The sequence below is a fragment of the Thermobia domestica genome, chromosome 8 (genome assembly GCF_964235325.1).
Source record: "Thermobia domestica chromosome 8, izTheDome1.hap1.1, whole genome shotgun sequence".
NCBI classification, from domain to species: Eukaryota; Metazoa; Arthropoda; class Insecta; order Zygentoma; family Lepismatidae; genus Thermobia; species Thermobia domestica.
The window spans coordinates 173,739,221-173,764,642 of record NC_137461.1 but is presented as its reverse complement, the minus strand read 5'-3'; the positions used below and the strand labels follow the sequence as shown (position 1 = coordinate 173,764,642).

At 36.4% G+C, this 25,422-nt stretch overlaps 1 protein-coding gene across 1 annotated transcript in view; it reads left to right on the top strand.

Moving 5' to 3' along the window:
* LOC145693355 (uncharacterized) overlaps positions 1-25,422 on the top strand; it is a 1,690,974-nt gene that overhangs the window by 903,047 nt on the left and 762,505 nt on the right. The window contains exon 16 of the mRNA XM_081769282.1: positions 14,710-14,903. Coding sequence (XP_081625408.1) covers positions 14,710-14,903 — 194 coding nt within the window. The remainder of the gene's footprint in view (positions 1-14,709; positions 14,904-25,422) is intronic.

Here is a 25,422-nt window from a genome sequence, read left to right as displayed (position 1 = left end):
AGCTTGGATTGGACTTTCAATGATATCTACGTACCGGTACTAAATTTGTAATTTAATACCTCAGTTTTAGCGTACTGATTATGGTACGTTGACCTTTAAATTTTACATGCAAAGCAATAACAGGATTTTCCCGTTATTGTCTTACATTTCAAGTAATGACGGGATTTTCCCAATGGCTAGGGCGGGAGATTCTCAACTTAAGAAATTTACTGACCGCACTTCTTTAAGCTTATGGGAGTTCTTCCGGCATAACCCCGCTGTTGCATAATAACATCAAGGCGAAACAAACTTAGGCTATTTCTGTGAATATGTAATATAAATACATAAAGCAAAAAATCTAAGTCAAAAAAGCCTGGTTTAAACCAAAAAAGCCTGGTTTAAACATCCCCCAAAAAACGGGTTTTTGGCATATTCAAAAACAACCACGGTTGTTGCCAACTCTGCTTACTTTTGTATATAGGATGTTAAAAAATTCTTATTATATACATTGGTTAATCCTGTGGAATTCATAATGTAAATATGTTGAAGAAAAATTTTTTGAAATATTTTTTCGAAATTCATAGTTTATTTTCGATGTTTTATATTATTATCAGCATCAACCACTAATTAAATGATTTTTTGTGTTATAGAGAAGCGATACAAAGTCTGTTTTATCAATTTAAAGCAGTATTTTGAAAAAAGCCCAAAATTTCCGAAACAAAAAAGCAAAGCAGAAAAAACCGAGTTTTTTTCCAAAAAAGCCGGTTTTTTTCCGAGCCCTTGCATCTCTATTCTTATTTGAAAACTACTATGACGCATTATGGTTAGTCTTTGTATTGTTATTGTAATCTATCAAAATCCTTTATTTATTCCTTCTTTCAGTTTGAATTCCACATGGAAACTTATATTAATACCTATATTAGTCTATTTTAGCCGCCGTAGCATACAGTGACGTTAAACTAGAACGAACAAAACCAAAAATCAACACATGTGTATTGCTAATTGTCAGTCCTTGAGTAATTCCGTATAGCTATATAGTATGGATCGAGTTCGAGGTGATCGGTGATCAAGCTAAAACAAGTGAAATGTAATTAGGATGTAATTAGAACTTTTAATCAAGCATGGTTTAATCTAAAGCGTAAACGAGGACTAAGGCTTAGGGAGAACAACCAGTGTTACTAGAAATTTGTCAGTTACATTTAATTTCGGTTACAATTTGCATTTACATGTGTTGCTGGAACGAAAACTTTGACATTAACGTTATAAGTAGCGCATTGACTATGAGAAACGTTGTCATTTGAGAACATTCTAGTACCATAAAACAAATTGGAGTAATTTTAAAATATTTTACAGTTTAGCTACGTTATTTGCACTATATTTAGAATAACATTTACAATCTATTTAAGTTATCAGCACTGCTTAAAATAATGTAACTGAGACTTGTTGTAATTAAAACCACCGAAAACTATTGTTGTGATGTTATAGAAGCAAAGGAAAGCAAAAATCATTATAAAAATTTAACAGAAATACGTCATTTTAAAAAGTATAACAATCGCTACCCATATATTTGGTATCTCTGGAATAACAATTGTTGTAAATGACATTATGATCATTTAAGTCTTTTGAAAGCATCTGCATTATGAGACGTGATATGTCAGCATGTTTTCAGGAAAGTCTTTAGGAAAAGTTAAGTTTTCCATTTCTAGTAACTTTGTTCTTTTATTCAATCGAAATACATTATACCATGATCATAGTATTTGACGCTAAGATACAATTGATGCGCATTACACCGTCCATACCATTTGAGTTATTAGAGATCTTCAAAATGTTGATGTTAGTGATACTGTATTGTCCTTTGTTGCACTGAATAGTGTATGCGGTATTGTGGTTTTATTTAATATCTAAATTAGGTATATGTAATACCGAACGTAGTGCGATTTCAATTTTACAAAATACAACTTTATGTGGCGATGGCAACACTGCTTTTTCTGTAGTGATATTGCAGAGTATCTACTATAATAATTTCCCCTTCAATACTTCACACAATATAGTGCAAAATTTCAGTATTTTTAATATGTCTATATCTATTGATCTGTCTATCTATAGCTGCTTGAAAGTGGCTTTTTTTGCGGACTCGTAATTTATAGGTCTAAAAATGGTACGATGGCATAATAAATTATAGTAGGTACAGTGAATTGCGTAGAATAACCGAAAAAGTAAAAACCGACTAACGTTTCATTGCAAAATTGTATTATCAACTGAGAAAAACATGTCCCAAAGTGGTCTATTTGCCGCCTACGAAAATCACAAAGAAAAGTGTTTTATTTTTAGAATATTGATATTTGATAGGCAATAAAGAGCTGAAAGGAACAATTTAATCTTTATCAACCTTCAAATTAAAATGTTCGCATTTTGGAGACAAAAAATCAATATATTAGTCAATAATGATGTTCGGTCATCAGAGGAAAAAGTGAAAAAAATTGAATTTTTAAAATTTCTTGACATTAACTGTTGTGAGTATGTGTAACGTTTTAATGTAATATTAAAATAGGTTTTCCATCCTAATTGAGCGTTTAATATGAAAATATTTATTATAAACAAAAAAAAGTGGTCTATATGCGGAAAAAGCCAGATTTCGCCACAAACCGGAATATTCTAATTCTCCATTAACGTTTAAGGAAAATAAGGTTTGAAATATATTTCCCTTTAGGGTGAGATTGTACATGACAATTTTTACATCTATATTTTCATTAGGATGCTTAATAATGCACATACAATAATTAAAGCTGCTTGTGGTCTATTTGCAGAATTTAGTGTCACCATCTCCTATCTGGAAACTTCATTGTCATTTGATCGGTGTTTTAAATGAAATACTTGAAACCGAGTGTAAGTTAATGGTGACATCCAATTTATGAACACGAATTCCTAATTGACATGATAAAATGCACCATACGGTTCCTTTTAATCTTCACATGATTAATGTTCTTGCCTAATTGATGTTTTATTACGTGCTACTTAGTTTGCAACATTGTGTTCTTGTGGTCTAAATGCGGAGTAAGGCTGCCAACCGTGCACAGTAGATAAACTACAATATAACAATAGACAATAGATAAAATTTTCTGATGTCGAACATGAATTAAACGTGCCACACAATGTTATTTTTATGAAATTGAATATTTGTTTCATGAAATTGGAATTTATTTTTTTTTTTACGGATAAAGTGTAGTATATCTCATATTTATCTGTTTTCTCAAGCATATATGTTGTACATTCAAAGAAGTAGTACTTATTCAAATAGCTTTATATGTAATAGGTACACATCTCTGATGTGATGGTTTCTGATTGGATCCCCAACATTCAAGTCTTCCTTCATTTTATTCATCCACTTGTCTTAAAAGGAGTTCTTCATACCTGTTAGGAACAAAGATTACAGTTCAAGTATACTTTCTGACTTCAAGTTCTTGAGACCATTCATCTTGTTGGTATTTAATAACTATATGATGTACAATGTATATCAGGTGTAACTTTTGAAGTGCTTACTTATCACTTATTTAGTGTTCAAAACAATTTCAACACGGACTATGCTAAGCATACGTACCCTAAAAATAATACGGAAAATTACAGTAAGAACTATCAAATTGTTGTAGAGAAAGATAGGAACATATTTCGCAAAAACCATGGAGTTTATTGAATTCAACTTTTTGTAGACTGCATTGGCTCAGTGGTAAAGTGTACATCTCTTCTCCATTTTGTTTTGTTTTGATTGTCATTCATTGTCAGCGTTATCCATTTCTCTTAGCTCACAGAACATAAGCATTAAGCATAAGCGTTAAACTGAATGACCCATGTATGATAAATGGTAAAGCAGTCAGAATAATTCCAAACACAATAGCAAAACGCTTAGCGTACGCGCTTCTAGCATGACAAACCTAGCTCAGTTCATGGCAAAAGCTTAGGTTCCACTTTAGGTCCACGTCTCATATAGCCTCACTACTAAAAGTAATAATAATTTCTTTCTTTGTTCTTTACTGTTAAGTTTGCCTATGAGACGAGACGAGATGAAAGACTTACGTCATGGTTAAGCGCTTAGAGCACTGGCCTTTGCCATTTAATTTTTATTTGTACAATACATTTTCTAATATCACTTTCCAATGTTCGCAGTCATTGAGGGTTCGATTCCCAGGTGGCAGCTCATATTCGGGTGGAAGCCTTAAAAAGAATTTCAAAGGCTATCAGTTTACTGTCTAAGGACTACAAAAATAGCCTTGATGGTGAACAGGACACTAAACTCCAAACAAATCCATCAACACCGATGACTATCTTACGTGAAGTTTTCCTTAATTCTTCCACGCAAATGCGATGTCAAATAGATGTCTAGTATTTTAAATAAATGATATCGTTTCCACCTTACGTGTAAGTGGTCACAAGTTCAAAATCAAGTGACGTTTTCACCAATTAAATGTTAGAATGAGACTTATAGCTTGCTTTTCATACAACTTACATACAACTTATAGCTTGCTTTTCTGTCCACCGTTTCCACGAATACATATTTCAAAGTAGTTGTTTAACCACACTTCACCTTAGATGGTTCACCTTAGATGGTTGGGATCCCGGGTTCGATCCTGGGCCAAATAAAATTCTGGTTCACAATATCGTGTCCGTAACTTTTTCTTGGACATTCTCCCACTTTCTTCATTTCACCATTTCCTTTAGCCTAACAACATAACCGTGGAATGTCAAATTTCATTTGAATACATAGCCAAGGGAATTACAAAGCCAGAGGATATCGCTAATTATTTATTTAACAAATGAAAAATCTGATTTCAAATTTCAATATAAGGCACCACTGGCTCAGTTTACCAGTTTAGCCCGCTGCTAGGAATTCTTGGTTGGGCAAATCATTTAGCATTCTCATGATAAAAAAATGTTTTGGACTTTGTATAAATTGCGGTGAACAACATTGTGTCCGTGGACTTTCTTGGAGTTTCCTTCAACTTTTTATATACTTTCTTCAAGAGCTTTCTTTTTATAAAGCGAAACAACATAGAATCATTCATTTCTCATAATCACTGTCTCCTTTAGCCTATCCTGGTTCAAACTTTGATTATTTACTACAAGACAAAGAGAAATATTACTCCTGAAAAACTCAATTAAGCATTTAGTATTAAGAAAATACTACTTCAATTCTCATTTTTCAATTGTTTTGAAATCTTCAAAGTTTGTTGACTTTAGTGTGGGAGAATACAAGATATAGCCTTCGATTTTTAAAAATCATAGTTTATTTTCTACTGCTGAATTATGTAAGATTTGCAAACAAGCAAAACAAAAAAAGTTCTTTCATGCCTAAGTGGTTAGTGCCACAGCCTTGGCTAAGTGGATAGTACACCAGTCTTTGGCATTTAATTTTTATTTTTAAGAAAAAAATTCTAATATCACTTTCCATTGTTCACACTCATCGAGGATTCGATTCCTCGTGGTAGGTCATGAGGTTCGGATTAATTCTTACAAGGAATATTATTCTGAGAATTTAGAAGAAAATAGAGCCCTCTTGCTGAAAAGGGACAATTATCTCAAAATTCAAACAATCATCAAAAATAGAACTTGCAATAATTTCAACTATAAGAAACCTCATATGTTTTGCACGGAATGAATTTTCATAACACAATATTTATTGACACTATTATCAAAATACCTCAGCACTGTTAAGAAAGTTAGGAAGGTTTTAAAAATTCAGAAGAAAGAAAAATATTTTCCCCCATTGCCCACACAACAATTTGTTTACAAAATATATTCACAACTATTTACAGATATTTTATTTTAAATTTTTTCCTTTTAATTTTTTCACCCTCTCCAGTCTTTAAAACTTTTCCCACGCCATTACTATCACTTCATCCCCCCATTGTTCTAAAATATCTAAAGTTCACCGACATTAGCTCTCTCCCCCAACATTTCCACTGGTGCATCAACATCCATTGTCCGCACTTCTTGCACCGGTTGCACTCCCTCTTCTCTTCGTTGAATCATTAATCCTTCATATGTATGTGGTACTGCTACTGTTTCCACAACTCTTACTACATCTGGGTAGCACCCTTTCTTTTTTCCAATTCTTTTCCACCTCTTTTCCTCATTTTCCTTTTGCATCTGTTTCTTTTTCTTATCAACATTCTCCAAAAGTCTGTTCATATCGTCTAACCAATCCACGGGATTATATGCTGAAGTACTAGGTTCTGGTTGCAGCACCATCTTTTCTCCAAAATAATAAATAACAGTGTTATTAGTACAACATATTTTCACCAAAATAATACAAATTATAATTATTGTTTTTAATATGCACAATATATAGTTAATACCAATAAAACTTCTGTTATTCTAGCTATGTGCGAGAATCAATTACTTTTAGCGTACAAATCCTATAACCCTTTCCGGATCCTTGGTAAAATTTGTACCATACGCATTTTTCATGGTACATTGCGTTATTTCTCTTCTATTTGAGCTTTTTCGTCCGGTTTTTATGTTGTTTTTCAAGTCCAGAGATATTGTAGAAGACATTAAATATGGTTTCAGACCGTCCTGCATCCAGACATAGGAGCTGATGACGTCATAATCTTAAAATGTATTTTTTCCGTTTTTAAGCCTATGTTCATTATTTTTTGGCCGGCTTATTTTTGAACGTAGAAGATTGAAATTTTGCACAAACATTCAGTCCGCCGAGTAGTGTTTACCAGAGTTTTTGTTCCGATGTCAGTGTTAAAACAGGGAGGGAACCAGAGGGGCAAAGGGTTAAAAAAATGGATATTTTTACCCCAAAAATCCCGTTTTTCTTCATTTTCCCGCCTCACATACATGATAGGACCACGTGAGTCATACCGTCTGAAAGGCAGTTCCATTCTCAAGAGAACGACGGTCGAATTATTATCCTAGGGTAATTAGGGATGTCTCAGGGAATTTTTATCCAAATATACTTCTGTATAGGGTAAAAGTGGGGCATTGTCGGTATATATATTTTTGGCGGGCTTATTTTTGAACGTAGAAGATTGAAATTTTGCACAAACATTCAATTCACCGAGTAGTATTTAACAGATTTTTTTATTTCGATGTCAGTGTTAAAACAGGGGGGAACCAGAGGGGCAAAGGTTAAAAAAGGGATATTTTTACCTCCAAAATCCCGTTTTTCGTCATTTTCCAGCCTCACATACACGATGGAGACACGTGAGTCATACCGTCTGAAAGGCAATTCCATTCTGAAGAGATCGACGGTCGAATTATTATTCTAGGGTAATTAGGGCCGTCCCAGTGAATTTTTATCCAAATATACTTCTGTATAGAGTAAAAGTGGGGCATGGTAGGGAAATTTTTTCTGGCGGGCCTATTTGTTCACGTAGAAGATTGAAATTTTGCACAAACCTTCAGTCCACCGAGTAGTATTTACCAGAATTTTTTTTTCGATTTCTGCGTAAAAACAGGGGGGTCCAGAGGAGCAAAAGTTGAAAAAAGGGATTTTTAGACCGAAAAATCCCTTTCTTCGGGATTTTCCCCCTTTACATACATGATAGATACACGTGAGTCATACCGTCTGAAAGGCAGTTCCGTTCTGAAGAGAATGATGGGCGAAACATGACCCTTGGGTAATTAGGGATGTCTCAGGAAATTTTTTCCCTGAGATCATGGTGTTTTGCGGTAGTTTTGGGTATGGTGGAAATTCCTGATAAAATTTCTCCCGCTCTTACTATTCAAGATAGAAACTTGAAATTCGGTACACACATTTAGTTTTCCAAGTACTATTCATGAGATTTTTTGGAGGTCTCTACGTTCACACAGGGGGGGGGGGGCAGGGAGGCCCAAAATTGGACAAAAAAATTTCCCCATCAAAATTTTCCCTTTGACATCGATTTTCCCTCTCGTGGTATATGGTATGGGCATGAAAGTGATACTATTTGAAAGCCTGCTCTATTCTGAAGAGAATGAGGTATGAACCATGATCCTAGCATAAATAGTGACGATGCAGTAGCTGCTTGACTGAAAGTCTGAAAAATAGCCCAAAATGCCAGGATCCGGAAAGGGAAAAGTATCTTAGTTTGCAAGAGCTATGTAGGATTCTGGAAAGTACTTCATACATTTTCGGATTCTCAATAATTTTGTGCAAGCAAACTATTCGTGTTGTGTGTGACCCAAAGCTAATTTTCAACAAAATGTTTATATAATTCGACTTACCCGTTACAAACAATATTTTTCTAAGAATCTACAAGAAATACCGGTGCTAAACAGAACGTTAAACTCAAAATCAACTCTAGTGTTCCGTCATAGCGTAATCCCTAATGCTCTACTTCGGTGCGACCGGTCCCGGGTTCAATTCTCTGTGGAGGAGTAGTGCTCCGCGTAGAGTAGTCACTAACGCTCTCGCCTTCAGTGCGACTTGTCCTGGGTCCAATTCCCGGTGGGGGACTAGTGGTTCCGCGTAGCGTAGTTGCTAACGCTCTCGCCTTCTGTGCAAACGGTCCCAGGTTCGATTCCCGGTGGGGGTACGGTGCGAACGGTCAAGGGTTGAATTCCCGACAGGGGGTGCGGTGCGAACGGTCCCGGGTTGAATTCCCGACACGGGGTGCGGTGCGAACGGTCCCGGGTTGAATTCTCAAAAGGGCTGCGGTGCGAATGATTCCGAGTTCGATTACCGGGGGAGGATTCGATCAAAAAAATATAATTTTTAGAATATCGTGCATGATGTTTTTTTCTCATTCACAGTGGTCAAATGCGTTGCATGGTATTTAACTTCCCTCTTTTCCCGAATAGTATGCTCGCCGAGGGACGTTATTTCTCAGAACGTGACGGGTTAAAATGTCGAGAGCTCAGAAAAATAAAATCAAGCGAATCTTTCATCGAAGTATAAAATGATAAATCTAATTCGCTCACAAAAGCTCTTGCAGTTGTAAAAAATATTCCGTATTTCAATCTTAGTAAATAATCTTATCATTCCCCCAACAGCAAGCAAAATTTTGATGCTATAAAACAGAGTTCATACGAAATTATTACTTTATTTAAGAAGTGGTAAAGCATTCACTTCATATGTTTGGGGAATGTAGTTCAATCCTGGGTTATGCCAACTGAACAAACACTATATCTGGTTTCCTTATACTTTTATAGTATTACTAATTAAATGTCTTCCAAGCAAATTTTCAGGTCCACTACACTAGCAATAGTAATTTAATACTATTTTAATAGAACTAACAGTGACAACTAGCGGCAGAATCCGAATTAGAGGTTAGTTGAGCAAAAAAAGTTCGCTAGTGCACACGTTTGTGTAATAGTGTTCCGTCTCTCTCTCTCTCTCTCTCTCTCTCCCTATATATATATATATATATATATATATATATATATATATATATTCAGGTGAGTATACTATAATTGTATCATATATGTTTTCAATGTGTAATAAAACCCTAGCACATATTCGCGATTTCAATCTTAATATCATGCACTAGTTAATACTATCAGAAGCATGTCATCCATGCGCTAAGTTTTCTTTCACCCATAAGATTCAAACATTTTTTCAATAGTCAAATACATATGTGTGTATGCTCTGCGGTCTTAATATTCTGTTAAAGTATTGTGGGCAGTATCAGTATAAGTAAACTTAATAAGTTAAATTGTTGGGTTGAATAAGGGGACATAAAGCCAAGTCTTTCAGTAACACATTGAGTATTTTGTTAGGGGGACCCTACCCACTACATTTACGGGGTATATCTCCTATAGCACTATTGCTGTAAACGTTCACTTTGAAATCCTAATACCAAAAAAGATGGAGTAAATGGTCTTCGGTGAAGCAAAAGTCTAGGGGTACTACCTGACAACAATGCGGGTAAAGCTCCCATCTCTCAGTGCGAAAGGGACCGTTCGCTTTGGGGAAATCAAGTATAAAACAAGTGACGTTTAGTGATGAAAAGCTGTAGGGGGATTCACTCTTGAACACAAGGGATAAAGTCCCCTCTCTCACTCGATGCATTGGGGTTAATCATACTCAAATCAGCCATTTAGTTGTACTCTAGTGTAGTAGACTCTATATACCAACCACTGCACCTTCCTTAGTATAGAGCGACTCACAAACAAGTCTGTGACTAACCCGCGATTAACGAATTCTCTCTGAATACTGCCCCACATTTTTAAAATACGCAAGTTCATATTTCTTACATTTTCAGAGGCTTTCTCCCTAATGCTTATCCAAAGATAAACAATCCATAACACAATATCTATTATCAATTTTTTTCTCTCACTAAATCACACACCGATATTTCATACGTCTTGGAAAACATTTGGGTTTTCATTACATTTCGCAAAACTTGCGATGGTTTTGTTATTCTAACGCAAATTCGAAGGGGGAGTCTACCATACAGTTCTATGATCAAAAATAAACAGACGTGGTTCTTTCTTTCAAGTCTAACTCTGGAAAAGTCCCACAAATCTACAGGAAAGCCTACACATCTACGTAAACGCAAACGAAAAAACGCAACGCAAAATTTGCAATAATCAAATCTATCTCGGGAAACTGCCCCACTGCAACTGAAAGCTCTATATTTATATTTCAACACTTTTTAGATCACAAATTAAAAATTGCTCATTGAATAATTACGAAAAAACAAAACAAACCCAATAATTATCATACAGAGTAACGATATTACCAAAGAAATCCATTAAAATTTGAAAAAAAAAATAAATGTATGGACACTACGTAATTCTGTTTAATCCCTTTCAGTTATAAAGATTCAGACAGATTCCACACTTGATTTCTGTCCGAAACTATAAACTCCGTCATTGGCGACTCTTAAGTCACATCACCAAGCATTTTCTAAAAGGACTAACACTAGTCAGATATTTTCCCTGTAAATAAGACGCTACATTGTTGTAAAAAAGTGTCATATGAAGTTATAGATTTTCACATATTCCTAGTTATAATAATAATAATAATAATAACAATTTCATCCTTCAATCTTTCATGGTTACAAACGCCGCAAACACATACTGTTCAAACAATATAAATTTTGAATTACCCATAAGACAATACGAAACTAAGATATACAGTTCAAACAATAATTTGATTAACCGTGAAACAATTCAGGGGTGACGCTCTGGGTGCGGTAGCACCCTCAACTAATCTTTTCAAAAAGCAAATATCTCTCGTTGTAGGTACCCCGCTCATTCAGGGGTGGTTTCCTCCCGTTTAAAAACATAAGGGATCAGTGGTACAGCGTTTACCCTCCCTGGTGGTGGGAGTTCATGGCTCGTTTCTACATCGCGTTAATTATTTTCATAAGAAAGACAATGTTTCTCTATTTTCTAGGGGTTCCCGCTTCAATCCTTGGGCAAATAGGTTTGTGAAGGGCAAACACCATGTACGTGAGTTTTCTAGGGGGTTCCCGCTTCAATCCTTGTGCAGATAAGTTTGTGACGGACAAACAAATGTATGTAAATTTCGTGGAGGTTCCCACCACTGAATACAAATGTATCAAAACAACATTAATAATATAAAACTTACTTGAATATGATATCTCCTCCTAATGAAAAGACAAAACACACGAAAAACACAAGTTTTTAATCTATGAGAAATACCCATAACTTAACCACGTCACAACAGTAAACTATATTTACAAATGGATGTGCAGTGCATTTATATAGTATATTTATTTATTAAAGATATAGGGTCAATGAAGGAGAAATAATGTAAATGAATTTTCCTTTGTAATACCGCTTACTTTCCGCTTACAAAGCGCAAAACAAAGGGATTTTAGGTTTGCAAACCTCTTTTCAGATCAAAGAATACATTTCTTTCTTTGCTATAGCGGTAGGTTGTCATTAAATATCAATTTCTTCAAAGTAGTAACCATTTTTAGATAGTTCCATATTGTGCCTAAACTGTAAATGTCTGGAATCGTGGGGTGCATAGTATGTCTGGAATCGTGGGGTGCATAGTATGTGTGGAATCGTGGGGTGCATAGTATGTCTGGAATCGTGGGGTGCATAGCTACCAACAAAAGACAATTTGACGGAGTTTTGATAACATGGCGCGTCACCAGACAGCCGAGCTAATATCTACAAAGAACTAGAAAATTTGTTAAGGCAGGGTCAACCAGCAATTTTCATAGAAATTTGATTTTAATGGCGCATACGTTTGAACGAAAAATGAAAACCGATATCAGCTTTATACTGTTGAAATATATGGCCTTCGTTAGGAGGTATATCTCAATAAGTGTTGTATTGTTGTCACAAAGAAAAGACCATCCTTTTTGTATCTAAATACACAAAGAGCAAAAAACCATTCAAGAAGGGATAATGACCGTTCCGTCCCAGTTGCATGTTCGAAGACTTTTTCAATTGTTTGCATAGACAAAGCCAGCCAGCCTTCGGTAGGCGGGGAAAGTAACCTATGGACGCACCTCGTCAACCAGAGGAGAAGAGAGGTGGGGAGATGACTTGCTGGCAGACAGAGAACTCGTCAAAGAGTGGGGGGAACAGCATTCATCCATTCGCGACAAGAAATGTGTTTTTCACTCAGTGGTAAAGAAAGAGAGGGAGAACAAAATAGCTAGTCAATCATCGCGGGGAAGGGAGGTGTTTACCTGTGCAAACAAGAAACTATAAGCATTAATGGGACAAAAGGGAGTAAAAAATGAAATCTCTGTTCACTCACAACTAAAGTAAGTGATTGACAGCAATCCATCTGCCGTGGTTCAAAGCAGTTAGAGGTGTGGCTAAACAGGACTTGGCGTGCCAATCATATCGGATGGAAAATTCTGTAGCGGAGGCATTTCAGTTTGGGAGATTGCTAAGCTAAGCGGCGGATGTGGGTATCTGTTGCTGCAAAGTTAGAAGAAAGATGGAGTTCGCTTCGCGGCGAAAAATGAAAAATAAATAAATAAATATTCATTCCTTTTCTTTTCCCGTTCCTACATATCTTATTTGTATTTTGTTCTGTTCTGTTCTGTTAATATTTTCAGAAAAAAGTTTTTAAGATCACATTTTAACAGCAATTTATTTGTAGAATCATTGCGTACATCTTATAAGTTTTACTGTATTTTTCGAAGTTAGCCTTGCACGACTTAAAACTTTACGCAGTAAAACGAACCACAGTTAAAAATCATACTTTTTAAATATTTTCGGTACATTTTCTTACAATGAGTATGCTCTGGCATACAAACTACTACATAAGCTGAGTTTCCTATGGAATTTTAACATCGAGTAATTTTTAAAATTACAAGTCAAATAAGAGTGTTCGAGTAGTTACGAGCTTTTTAAAGTAAGATCATAATTAAATTAATGGGAAAAAGCTTGTGGGAGCGAGGGATCGCGATTTAAGTCATATACTGAAATTCTAATGATCTGAAACATATCTTAATTTTGATTTAATTATAATTTTTAAATTTTCGATTAGAGAATCGTTTAGGATCATGTTTCAACAGGAAAAGAGGTCATTCCACTTTCCAGTAACCACTTCATCCCCTTCTATTGCCCAGGTAATAAATCTTCCTCCCTCAGGGATCTACCCAGGGCCGGTGCGGCCCCACACACAAGGTAGTGATTATGTGACAGCTGAAATAGATCCCTGCTGTTCTATTGTCTACTACTTTCCTAGACTTCCCTACTCGCGAGGCCTCTTAAGTATGTACTTACCCTAAGATTGCGGTTTTACTCAAAATTTAACCGGGGGTGAATCCCCCAAATGAACGTTTTGCCAGCGACCCCCGAAATCAAATCCTTCTATGTATGAGACATGCAATTCAGTGCGGAATTCATTAGAGGAGGGGAGAAATCTTGTAACAATTTAGGCACTCTTTTTTTGGTGAGGAAAAGGAGAATGATAAATGTGGGGAAAATCGCCCAAGCACCTGGAAATATAGTCACCCTTAGCCCAGGAGGGGAGCTGCAAGTTGCCAAGAGCTAGCCAAGAGTCTAGGTTCTTTCCCCTCCAGAAAATTAGTAAAGAAAACATTGGCTACGACTGTGTTAGTTATGTTTTATTTGGAAGAACAGTCTGCTGAAAACAACTACCAAGTAACAGTGGTCGGCAAAATGAAACTTTTTTCGCTCCCACGAACGAAAAAAGGTGATTCCTATGGATTTCGAGCTCCTGAGTTCGAATCCGGAACTAGTTTTTCTCCAGGATGTACCAGTTTTCAGGGAGGAGGGGGTGTTTCGATATCCTCCAAAGATGCTATTCCCCACCCATAATATTTTGCACGTTATAATTTAAAGATCAATATAAATTATGCACAAAAATTTCATAAAACGTTAAAGTTTAACAGTTGAGATCCGTGCGATTATGACCTGTTTTCCAAGATGAAGCAACCACTTCGCGGACAACGATACAACACCAGACAGGCCATCCTCAATATCGTAGAGCGGTCGCTGCGAGACATAGCCAGAGAACAACGTGCTGACGGAGTACGGCGCCTTCCGTACGTGTGGCAGAAGGTTGTGGACATGGGGGGTGATTACATTGAAGGAATGTAGAACGTATTTTCCCTTCTAATACAGTCATTTGTAAATTATAAAAATTGTGCCATTACTTTTTATCCATCCCTAGTATTTCTAGTACTAAATTCTCTCATTTAAATGATTAGATCTTGCATTTCACATGCCAGTTAATCGAAATATTTCAGAGGTATAAAATATTAAGTATCAATATTTAATATATATTTCGTAATTTTTCATAAATGTTAAGTTCATAAATGTGTGATATTGTAGGCTATCCTGGATCTAAGGGCAGTCATGGTATAGCAGGTGACACAGGCCTTCCAGGTCCCCCTGGATATCCTGGAGCGAAAGGTATAGCGATTCCTGGTCCGATTGGATTGAAAGGTTATCGTGGAATGCCAGGTGAGCAAGGAAAGAGAGGAATTTCTGGAGTTCCAGGACAACCAGGATTATTAGGATTACCAGTAAGTACAACTTTCTCCAGTTCTAAATACGTTCATATCTTCTTGATTATCTATACCTAATACAAGACAGAAAATAGTTTTAACAAATATATTTTATAGTTTGTTTCACGTTCTTATGCATTATCTAAATACTGTAGTTTGTTTCCTTTCTTATACACTGTCTAACTGGTATAAAATTAATTTCGAGTTTGACCGCAAAACCTTTGATATTATCAAGTGGTGTACACTAATTCATCTTTGGATTGTAGCCGCATACAGAAAGCTGTTTCATCCTTATGGTAGCAATTTGCAGTCGCCACCAGAGGCGCTAGTTTCGCGTCAGCAACGTGACGCACGCAGTACGGAGTAGCCAGCCACTTGTGTACAAGCCGTGCAGAGGAGAGACGTGTGTGAGCAGAATACCGCCCAAAATCGACCCTTTTTGGAAGGGCTACATCGTAGCACTTTCTAATATAGGCTACAGCTATAGCCGAATAAGAACACAGTGCAACAAGAAAGGTTTCACAGTGTCTGATAAGGGAATTAATGCAGCCAACCATCGCAATGCAAACCCAGAGCAAACCCTTTACATGCGCCATCAAAAGGGGCAAAAGAAGCAACCGACTCCGCAACGCAGTCAAGACGTCATTGCCAAGGTCCGCCGGTTTGTGACCCAGGAGAACCCACTCACCCAATGTGACATAGCAAGGCGTGTTGGACGGTCAACTGCAAGTGTACACCGAATCATACGTAACAATTTAGGACGCAGAAGTGCACAGAAGCGGCGGGTCAATGTTCTGAAGCCAACGCACATCGCAGAACAGCGGGTGGCATGCAAAAGGCTGTATGAAGGTTACCTGGCAGATGACAAATGGCGTTATGTGATCATCTTAGATGAAGCATGGGTCTATTTGACAGGATCCCAGCAGATGCGTGCAATTTACTACCGCCGCAGTGATGGAACCGGTCATGCAAAGTGGGTTCGCTCCTACAAGGAGAGTTTTCCAAAGAGATTTATGGTAGTGACGGGTTTCTGTGCAAAAGGAAAGCTTCCGACACACCGGGTGTCATCAAATGTCAAGGTGAATGCAGCCTATTATATCGAGCATGTACTGGAACCCATCTATCGCCGACATGCCCCGGTTTTGTTTGGCAATGACACTGACAGAGTGTTCATCCACCAGGACAAGGCCAGCAGCCATACTGCCGAACGAACGGTGGCCTACATGACACATATGGAACAGGAGACAGGTGTAAAGGCTATCCAATTTCGAGACATCCCCGTCAAGTCACCACATGCATCCCGTATGGACTTCTGTGCTTTCGGCCTCCTCAAACGGAACATCAATAAGCGTCGCCCGATCACACTTGGTTGCCTTTGGAAAGTGTGTAAGGAGGAGTGGGCGAAATTGGATCAGGCAGTGCTCAATAGAGGTCTCCTTCAGTGGAAACTACGATGTCGTACAATCGTTCACCAACGGGGCTCTCACATCGAACATGATCGCTGGTGGAAACGGCGTTTTACGCCCTAGGGCACGGGTCTGTACTTCACTACCATAAGGCTGAAACAGCCTTCTGTATTTAATTCATTTATATCTCAGTTATTCCCACCCTTTTTCGAATGGCAACACACTTTGTTGAACACTTGTGTGATTTTAGTAATAGTAACAAATTATACAGAAGATAATTCCAGGAAGTATCTTGTCCAAATACGATTCCTCACTCTGTCCGTATCTCGTAGAAAGAACTCGTTCGAACTTGGTTAAGTGAGTGTGTCAGTGTAGTGTATAAATTATGAGAGATTGTTTGTGAGCCGATATTCCCGCACAAACATATCAGCTTTCGAGAGGGATACGTTGTATAATTTTTCAAAATAATTGTTTCCTTCTGGCCCGAAAATGCTAGCACGTGAGTCGCTTCTGGAAGTGTGAGGTATCGTCTTTATGACTCACAATGTAGTGTTTCATTGATCAGAAAGTAGTGTAAGAACTTAGGTTATGAAATTAGCTTGACTTTACATTAATCAAGAACTTTTTGTAACTATAAGAATTCCGTGACACTAGCGTTCGGTTCCCCAACAAAGGAGATGAGGACAAGCCGTGTGCACCAAGACACCACTAAGATGCAGGCGAAAATTCGCACAATGGCTATTCAAGGAATTGGTTGACCCAAAGACAGTGAATCGTCTAAATGTGTCTTTGGGAACTGTTAGCCACACTTTACACCAACGAGAGGGGCCGAGAATGCAAAGATACCTTCCAGAAAGTGTTCGTATTAATCGCCTTCCTCTGTCACAGAGACAGACTGAAGATTCACAGAGACAAGAAAAACTTGAAACTCCCAGTACTACAAGAAGACTCTGGCGCCAATTTACGAGCAGGAGCTGCCAGAAGTGTACAGGAATGAGACCAAATGGTCTACGTTCATTAAGGCGAAGTTTCATCATGCATTACTAGACTCTCATTCTATGGGGATATGAAAGAGGCTACTGCAATATAGACTGTATCCTTCGTCGAGATACAGTGATGTCTTCAAGAGCAGATCCAATGGACTTTTGTGGATGTGAACTGCTTGAAAGGGTTTTGGCAGAATGTGTTTGACAACTGTGAGTTTACTTCGGAAAGCTATGGAAGAAAAATGGAAAAACATCCTCCTCGTAGTTCTACAACTGAGTCTTCTGCAGTAGAAACTACGTTGGCAGTAGAGGCCTGACAGCGATATCGTTTAACTTTCCTTCTTTATTTTGGAGATGAAATAGGGGCCCTAAAAGGCGTAGGATGGATATACACACTGCAAAAACAACGAGGATTCTGTTGTTTAATGAAGGTTAGTTATTTATGACTTTTGAAAAAAAAAGTAAGTTTAATGTCATTGAACGTTTGGAAATCAAATTGACGCTTGAATAAATTGGTTTATTTATTTATTTATTGTAACAACAACACAACAGGCGTCTTGCCCATTTACAGTGTTTGTTTACATATATGGTAAAATATCATTATTTTTACAGAAGAAAACATACAGAAATTTTTATTGTTTCATTAATTAACTCAGCTCATCATACTACAAATTGTGTTCCTAAACATTTTTTCAGACATATTGAATATGTCTATCATTTCACACTTTTCTTCAATATTATTGTAGTGAGAGCTCATTCTCCATAAAGGGGATTTATACAGGATGTCAGTGCGTGCTTTCTTACAGTACATGGTACTACTATTGCTTAACCTCGTTCTAGACGTCAGAACATGCAGAAATATATTAGAACTTAGTTCTATGCAATCAATTTTATTATTTATTATTTTATGTAAAAAAACTAAATCATTAACATACCTACGTTGCTCTAATGTCGGTATATTGAAATTGTTTGTTAGTTCTGGGTATGATATGTATGCTGGGTACATTCCAGTTTTTTTATACATTAGTAATCTCAAAAACTTACACTGCACTCTTTCAATCATTTGGATATATTTTCCATTATGAGGAGTCCAAATAACAGAAGCGTATTCCAGTTGGGATCTGATATACGAATAATATAGTTTCAAAATTGTCATGTGGCTACGGAAGTCTCTACTTACACGACAAACAAATCCAAGACTCTTATAAGCATTGTTTGCAATAGTTTCAATGTGATTTGCGAAAGTCAGTTTTGGGTCGAAGGTAACACCAAGGTCTTTAACAGTTTCCGGCCTACAAAGATTTATACCGTCAATAGTATAATCATAATTTATGTATTTTCCTTTTCTAGTAAATGTAATAGCTTTACATTTAGTTATGTTTAGGCTAAATTTATTCACATGGCACCAGTGTTTTACATTTTCCAAGTCTTCCTGGAGGTTTTTACAGTCTTCAAGTGATTTAATTTGAGTATATAATTTTAAGTCATCTGCAAAGAGTAAAGTATGCGATTTCTTGATGTGCTTAGTTATGTCATTGATAGTGATGAGGAATAATAAAGGTCCAAGATTTGATCCTTGCGGTACTCCCGATGTAGCATTAAAATTTTTGGAGATATGACCTTTGTAAGCTACAGATTGTTTACGATCACGTAAGTATGATGTGAAAAGTACTAATGCTTGCTTAGAAAGATTCATAAGAGCTAGTTTTTCAAGCAAAATGTCGTGGTTAACTAAATCGAACGCTTTCTGAAAGTCTGTATAGATTACATCCACCTGCCCTCCTTTGTCTAGTTCTGAAGCTATAAAGTTTGTTATAATTGTCAAATTAGTTGAAGTGGATCTATTCTTGAGAAATCCGTGTTGGTATACAGAGATACTGGATCTAACATGATTAAGTAAACGATTGTGTATTATATATTCATAAATTTTTGCAAATGGGGATAGAATTGCAATTGGTCTAAAGCTTTCTATATTTTTAGCATTGCTAGTTTTTGGAATAGGACATATCAAGCTTTCTTTCCATCGGTCTGGAAAAACATTATATTTTACGGACATGTTTAATAGTATATGTATAGGATGTTTTATGATATCAATAGTTCCCTTTATTATGTAGGGTGGGATACCATCAGGGCCACACGCTGTTCTAGATTTCAACCTTTTAATGGCATGTTCTATTTCTGATATTGTTATTTCAGTGATTTGGAAAATATCGAGTGATATACTTCTAGGTTCGTGTGACATTAGAGCATCAGTGTTATAACTCACAGGTTCATGATTGTAAACAGACTTAAAATAATGTGCAAAAGCCTCCGCAATATCCCTGTTACACTGTAGACTTTCACCATTATACATAAGGGGGCCATTAGTCAAATGCCTTGTTTTATTTTTGATAAAATTCCAAAAGTTTGTTGGATCATCTGCTATGCAATTCTCGGAGTTAGCTACGAATTCTTTGTATGCTTTCGCAATTTTTGTCTTTACCTCCGTCCTTAAACTACAGAATTTATCACGGTAATATGTATTGTTGTCTGTTGTGTTCTTCCACTTTTTGTGATAGTACGATTTTTGTTTGATTTTTCGAATTATTTCTGAGTTAAACCAGACAGGAAAGATTTTATTACTGGGATTCTTTTTAGTTGGAATGCATTGTTTAAATACGTCGTCAATTAATTGATAAAAAGTTTCTACAGCCTTATTTACGTCATTTAAATATGAAAGGCAATTAAAATTAACTTTTGAAAGTTCTAAACACAATTTATGATAATCGGCTTTTCTGAAATTAAAACCAGATGATCTATTGTTTACTTTTTGTTTTGGAAAACGTTTAATTGAAAGCGCTATAATTAAGGGGAGATGGTGATTATCTATAGGTACCAATGGTGAATTTTCACGGTTTACTTCAATTTCGCATGCATTCGAGAGTACTAGGTCCAGTGTACGGTTATTGGTATTTTGTATATTATTATACATAGTTAAATTATAGAGTGACAGGAAATTGAGGAGGCTTTTACATTTAGTTGAGGAATGAGTGAAGTCAAACATAGAATTGCTAATTTCCGGGAGGTTGAAGTCCCCAATACAGAGAATAGTATTAAACTTCGAACAGCTGTAGATTTCAGTGTTTTTTGGAAATCTAATTCATCTGAAGCTCAAATACGTAATAGAACAAGAATGGTGTTCTATTATATATTGTTTGTTCTAGGCAGGATAATTATTTAGTTTTCTTTTTAAAAAAAGTCAGTTTAGGTGTAATTTGAATTTTTTGTAGCACTTTGTGAATAGAACAGTAGAAACTATGTTATTCGTATAAGTTCTAATAATTTATGATGATATTGAAGAAGCATTTTCGACAGTTATAATATTGTAAACTTTTGTCCTTGGAAAATATTACGAAAATGGAATGACTTGACAGAGATAGACTTTTTTGCTGAAAATTCCAGGTATTACAATGTATCCTTGTCCTTGTGAGATAATCGAACAGTTACGAGCCGTTCTAATACATATTGTTTGGAGACACTCAATCTTGAGACCATCAATAATTTTAAAAATGTTTCATTATTGGATGCAGGGGTTATTGCGCCCTTTTCTTGGAAACAGTCGAGAAAAACCTTGAAAGTATTTTTCTTCACTTTCCTTCCTTACCCCTTGATAAAAAATCCTGCATTCTTGAGACTACCCACTCTGTCGTTTCTTTAATGGTATCTTTGGTTTATTGTTGAAAATATTACTGTCTAACCGTTTACTTTATCTTTCTAGCCTCCGTTGAAAAAGAAGAGAAAAATAGAAATTTTTTTTGCGAAGAAGACTTTATTTGGGGTAGTTTCATTTTTTTAAAGAAAATTGAAAACACCTTTATAGTTTGTTTTCTCTTGATTTTTTTCCTTTCGGTAACGGAACCGAACAGGGAGAAAATCAGGCGGTTATTTGCTGAATTACCGAAGGGAGTTTACAGATCTGTTTTGGGTGATTGAGGAAGATTCTTTGGTGTGAGGATCAATTATAGAGCTATATGACTGACCTTGATTTCTTCCTTGTTATGGTTGATTTGAAAGAAACTTTCAACTAATTTTAAAATGCTTGTGGTTCCTTTGTGTGAGTTCGATATTGAACATTGAGAAATGATATAAAATTAGCATGAATTGATTGCAGAGTCCTGTGTATATTTACAATTCATGAGAGATAATCTGATTCATCATTCTTATGTGAAACATAGCCTTTCGATGAGAATAAAAGTAATACATTATTATGGTACGTAAAGTTGAAATCGAACACGGATCTCCTGCCCCAAAGCCAAGTACGCTAGGAATTATTTTTCTGGGCTTTCCACCTCTATGTTCTTCTAAGTGCGTCACGTATGAGGGATAACGGCCCTTAACGATCCGAGGGAGGAAGAAAGAATTGAAGATGCGACCTGGAACTTGTATATTAGGTACCATCCTGGTATTTGCCTGGTGTGAACTCAGGAAATGTTAATTCAGTTTTTTAACCGAGTGTCCCAAACGGAAATCGAATTCAGAACTGCTCTCACCGAAGGGGAGAGAGCTAAAATACATAATGATTGGTAAACGTCTCCTTTCAGCATCGAGGCTATACGAGACGTGAACCTATAGTTTAACGTGGGATTTGCAGCATGGGAGATTATGCATTTAATGCGGTTGCTAAATTAGAGGAGATTTGTTTTGCGCGGCCTCGAAAGATATATGGAAGGTTATCGTACATTATTATTATTTCTCTATGATAATCACTTATAATTAAAGTGGAAATCGAACCCGTGTTTGCAACAGTAAAAATGCGTGTAAGATGTCAATTGAAACACGACTTTTCATTGGAAAATGAACAGAATATTGCTTAATTAGTTTCACCAGCAACGCGTTTAGTTTCAACGCTTCCAATTTCATAACGTAGAATTGTAAAAACATGTGGTACAGTCACGAAAGAAAGTATTCTTCAGTTGACAAAGTTTCTTTCCCTAATAACTCAACAATAAATTAACCTATTAGAGTATCGACTTTGGCAAGTTGTCAAGTTATAACTATTCAAAGGATAACAACAAAAAGATCCAAATTAGTTAATTTGTTCCCGAGTTATTGGCAACAGAAAATTTGTCAACTGTCAAATACTTTCTTTCTTGTGTGTACCGGTACCTCCCGGACGGAACTTAACTCTTCCGTGGGGAAAAGATGTTTTCTATTCACATAATCAGAAGAGAAATTTTTGAGGATATATGACGAAGGTATAAGATGCTTGATTTGGAATTCAGCGTTTCGTTTAGCGCCGAGGTTAAATGAGATGTAGACTTACAGGTTAACGCCGGATCTGTATTATATAACCTTTCGCCGGGAATCGAACCCGCTATTCATAACGTTAAAGAACATGACTACTGCATCGCCAGTGGAATATGTCTTTTTACATATTTTTAACATTAAGGCCAAGTGAAACAATGATTCAGTTAACTTTCGATTACAAATTGAACTGTCTTTCTATATACATTATAGGCTATATATTTCAACAGAAATACTATTTAAAATGTAGCCCTATATGTTAATGCGTGGAACCCCGAATGAGTTTAACCTGCCTGGGAATTGAACACAGCTATACGTGTTTCGTCATTTGCGAGGCTAAATGAAAGTGATGTTATAATTATCGCGTGCGCACGAAACACATGAGTCTCCATTCGAAATCAAACATACGTTGCCATGTTTATATTTTAATCGTGAATCGAATATGCTTATGGACATGAAAACTATTTTGAAATATTATATCGGGGTCGAATGAGCATAATATTGTTTATGAACCGCGAAGATAATCTGTTGAAAAATTGGACTTGAGAATTTAAGGGCTGAAGTATTCAGGTTTGTTTTCATTGCGGAAATTAAATAAATAAATAAAATATACAGAATACAGAGGACTGATGCCTACATATCCAGCTCATAGTAAATTATTTTATAGAAAGCTGTTTCCTTAGATTCCAAAAGAATATTTCTGCTGAAAAGTGTTTTGGACCTAGCGGTTCAAGGCTAAAGGTCCAAGCGGTTTCCAATTGTTTATTGTGTGGTACGATAGATTTTGCGAAAAAGGTGGACTTTTATCTCCCTTTTAGGCAGGATGGAAATATAATTTACTGATTGATTAACTGATCCCTGCTTGAAAGATAAACGAAAGAGGTCTTGTAATTGATGTAGCCCCTCTTTTATGTAGATACCACTGAATAACTTTAAGTGTCTTACCTATACGGGACGTATATGGACCATCAGTAGACATTCTTTAGAGCAGTGCAACATTTCCTTTTCCGTAAAAAGAAGGGTCTTTTGTCATTTTTTCCTTCATTATCTATCACGGGCTTCATTTTACTTCACGGTTTATCAGTTCACGGCTTCATTTTTTTTACCACTAACTAAAGGAATTCATTTTTTATATTAGGTAAGAGAAAAAACTTGCAGAACAGGAATTTTAGAGATTTTCTTCTGAAAGTATATAAAATCAAGCTAATCGGAAATACAAAGTAGAGTAAATTGCTCTATCAGGTCCTACGGTCGTCATTAGTTCGTACAGTCACGAAGTAATAAATGCGGCTAGTATAACATTGGAAAACTCTAACGGTACGTTTTCAGTTTCAATGTCTCTCCAATTGAAATCAGATGGACATCATCAATTGGGATCATGCTTTGAACTATATACCGACGTTATATTCCGTTCCGATGTTAATTGTCTAAAAATGTAGTTGGGTTGTCAACGGTTAAAGTCTGTGACATACGTATCCGTAGTACTTTCCGTACAATGAATCGAGGTATAATTTTGCACATTCCCTCAATCCCGGTTTCAACCTAATATTTTCATAATTTAAGTTTATGTCTTCACGAACATATGCTAACATTGAAAAATATAAATCCGCTGGGGCCAGCGTGGTGCATTTCACTACACTTCTGGGAAGACCGTTCCCGTATGTGCTTTAGGTGATTTAAAGGTTGTAGTATTGCTTGCCATCACCCACGGGAACAACGATGTCGTATCTTCGTACGCGATCATTCCTACATCATTCCTAAAATTCACGTACGAACGCGAGACTTTCATACGACCACCGTTGTAACAATTCTTGGAAATAAGGAAATCGTGATTATTTCTACAACCTTCTTCAATGAACTTTTGTAGGTTTATATCCATCTTTTCCTTTTCATTCCAAGAACATTCCCACATTTCGTATAAATTGATTACGAAACTTTGAAGGAACTACAACGGCCCCATAGTTTGTTCATATCATTTTACAAATGTATTGTAGGAGTCATGAGCATCATGTACAACGTCGTCAGGATTGAAAGCGAACGTCTTTGAACAGTCATGTCACTAGCACCCATTGAACCCAAAGGCAGCGTTGAGTCCTTCTTGCCATCCACCGACCTTGTATTGACCAATATACTTTTCCCACATGTTGCATGTTGAGTTTCTGTTCCTAATTGGTTTTCCATATACATAGTTATTGCATAGCTTTAGCATTATACTTGGTTTTTAATGGAACTCCGATACAGGAATTACAGTAATAGTTACGTAAGTGAAAGTTACGATATGTCGGCATCGCAAGATTTGCAATGGTGGATGAGGTGATAAAGGATTATAAACCCTCTGCTTCCTCTTCAATAATATTGCTAAATTGGTATTCAATTCTGTAAGAATTCTAACGTCATTTTCATAGTAAGACAGCATTCCTTGTGCAGGTTAAACTACTCACGACTTGCCTGATGTTCTGTGTGCCAAGCTTCTAGTCGCTGTCGCTCTTCCATGCTTCGCGATTCAGAATCATAATATTCTATTGGAGCGTAGGGACCGACATAATTTTCATTCTCAAAACTGTTGAACAAGTTTGGAAAATCTTCCTTCTTTAGATGTTCAGATAGATCTATAGCTTTGGGTAGTTTCGACATTTTAACTCCCAAAAATAAATGATTCACAGAAAAAATTCTATATCAAATAAACATATTAAAAGTCTTCCGACCCTTAATAAGAACATTAGGAATGATTTGCTGCTTCTCTCGTAGATTTCTAAGAGACAAAATTCGATCGTACTGTGTTGCGTTGTGTGCCAGCCCTACAACCGTCTGAAAGACGGGACGTTCTAATAACACATGGTCACCGTCTTAGTCAGTCACTGT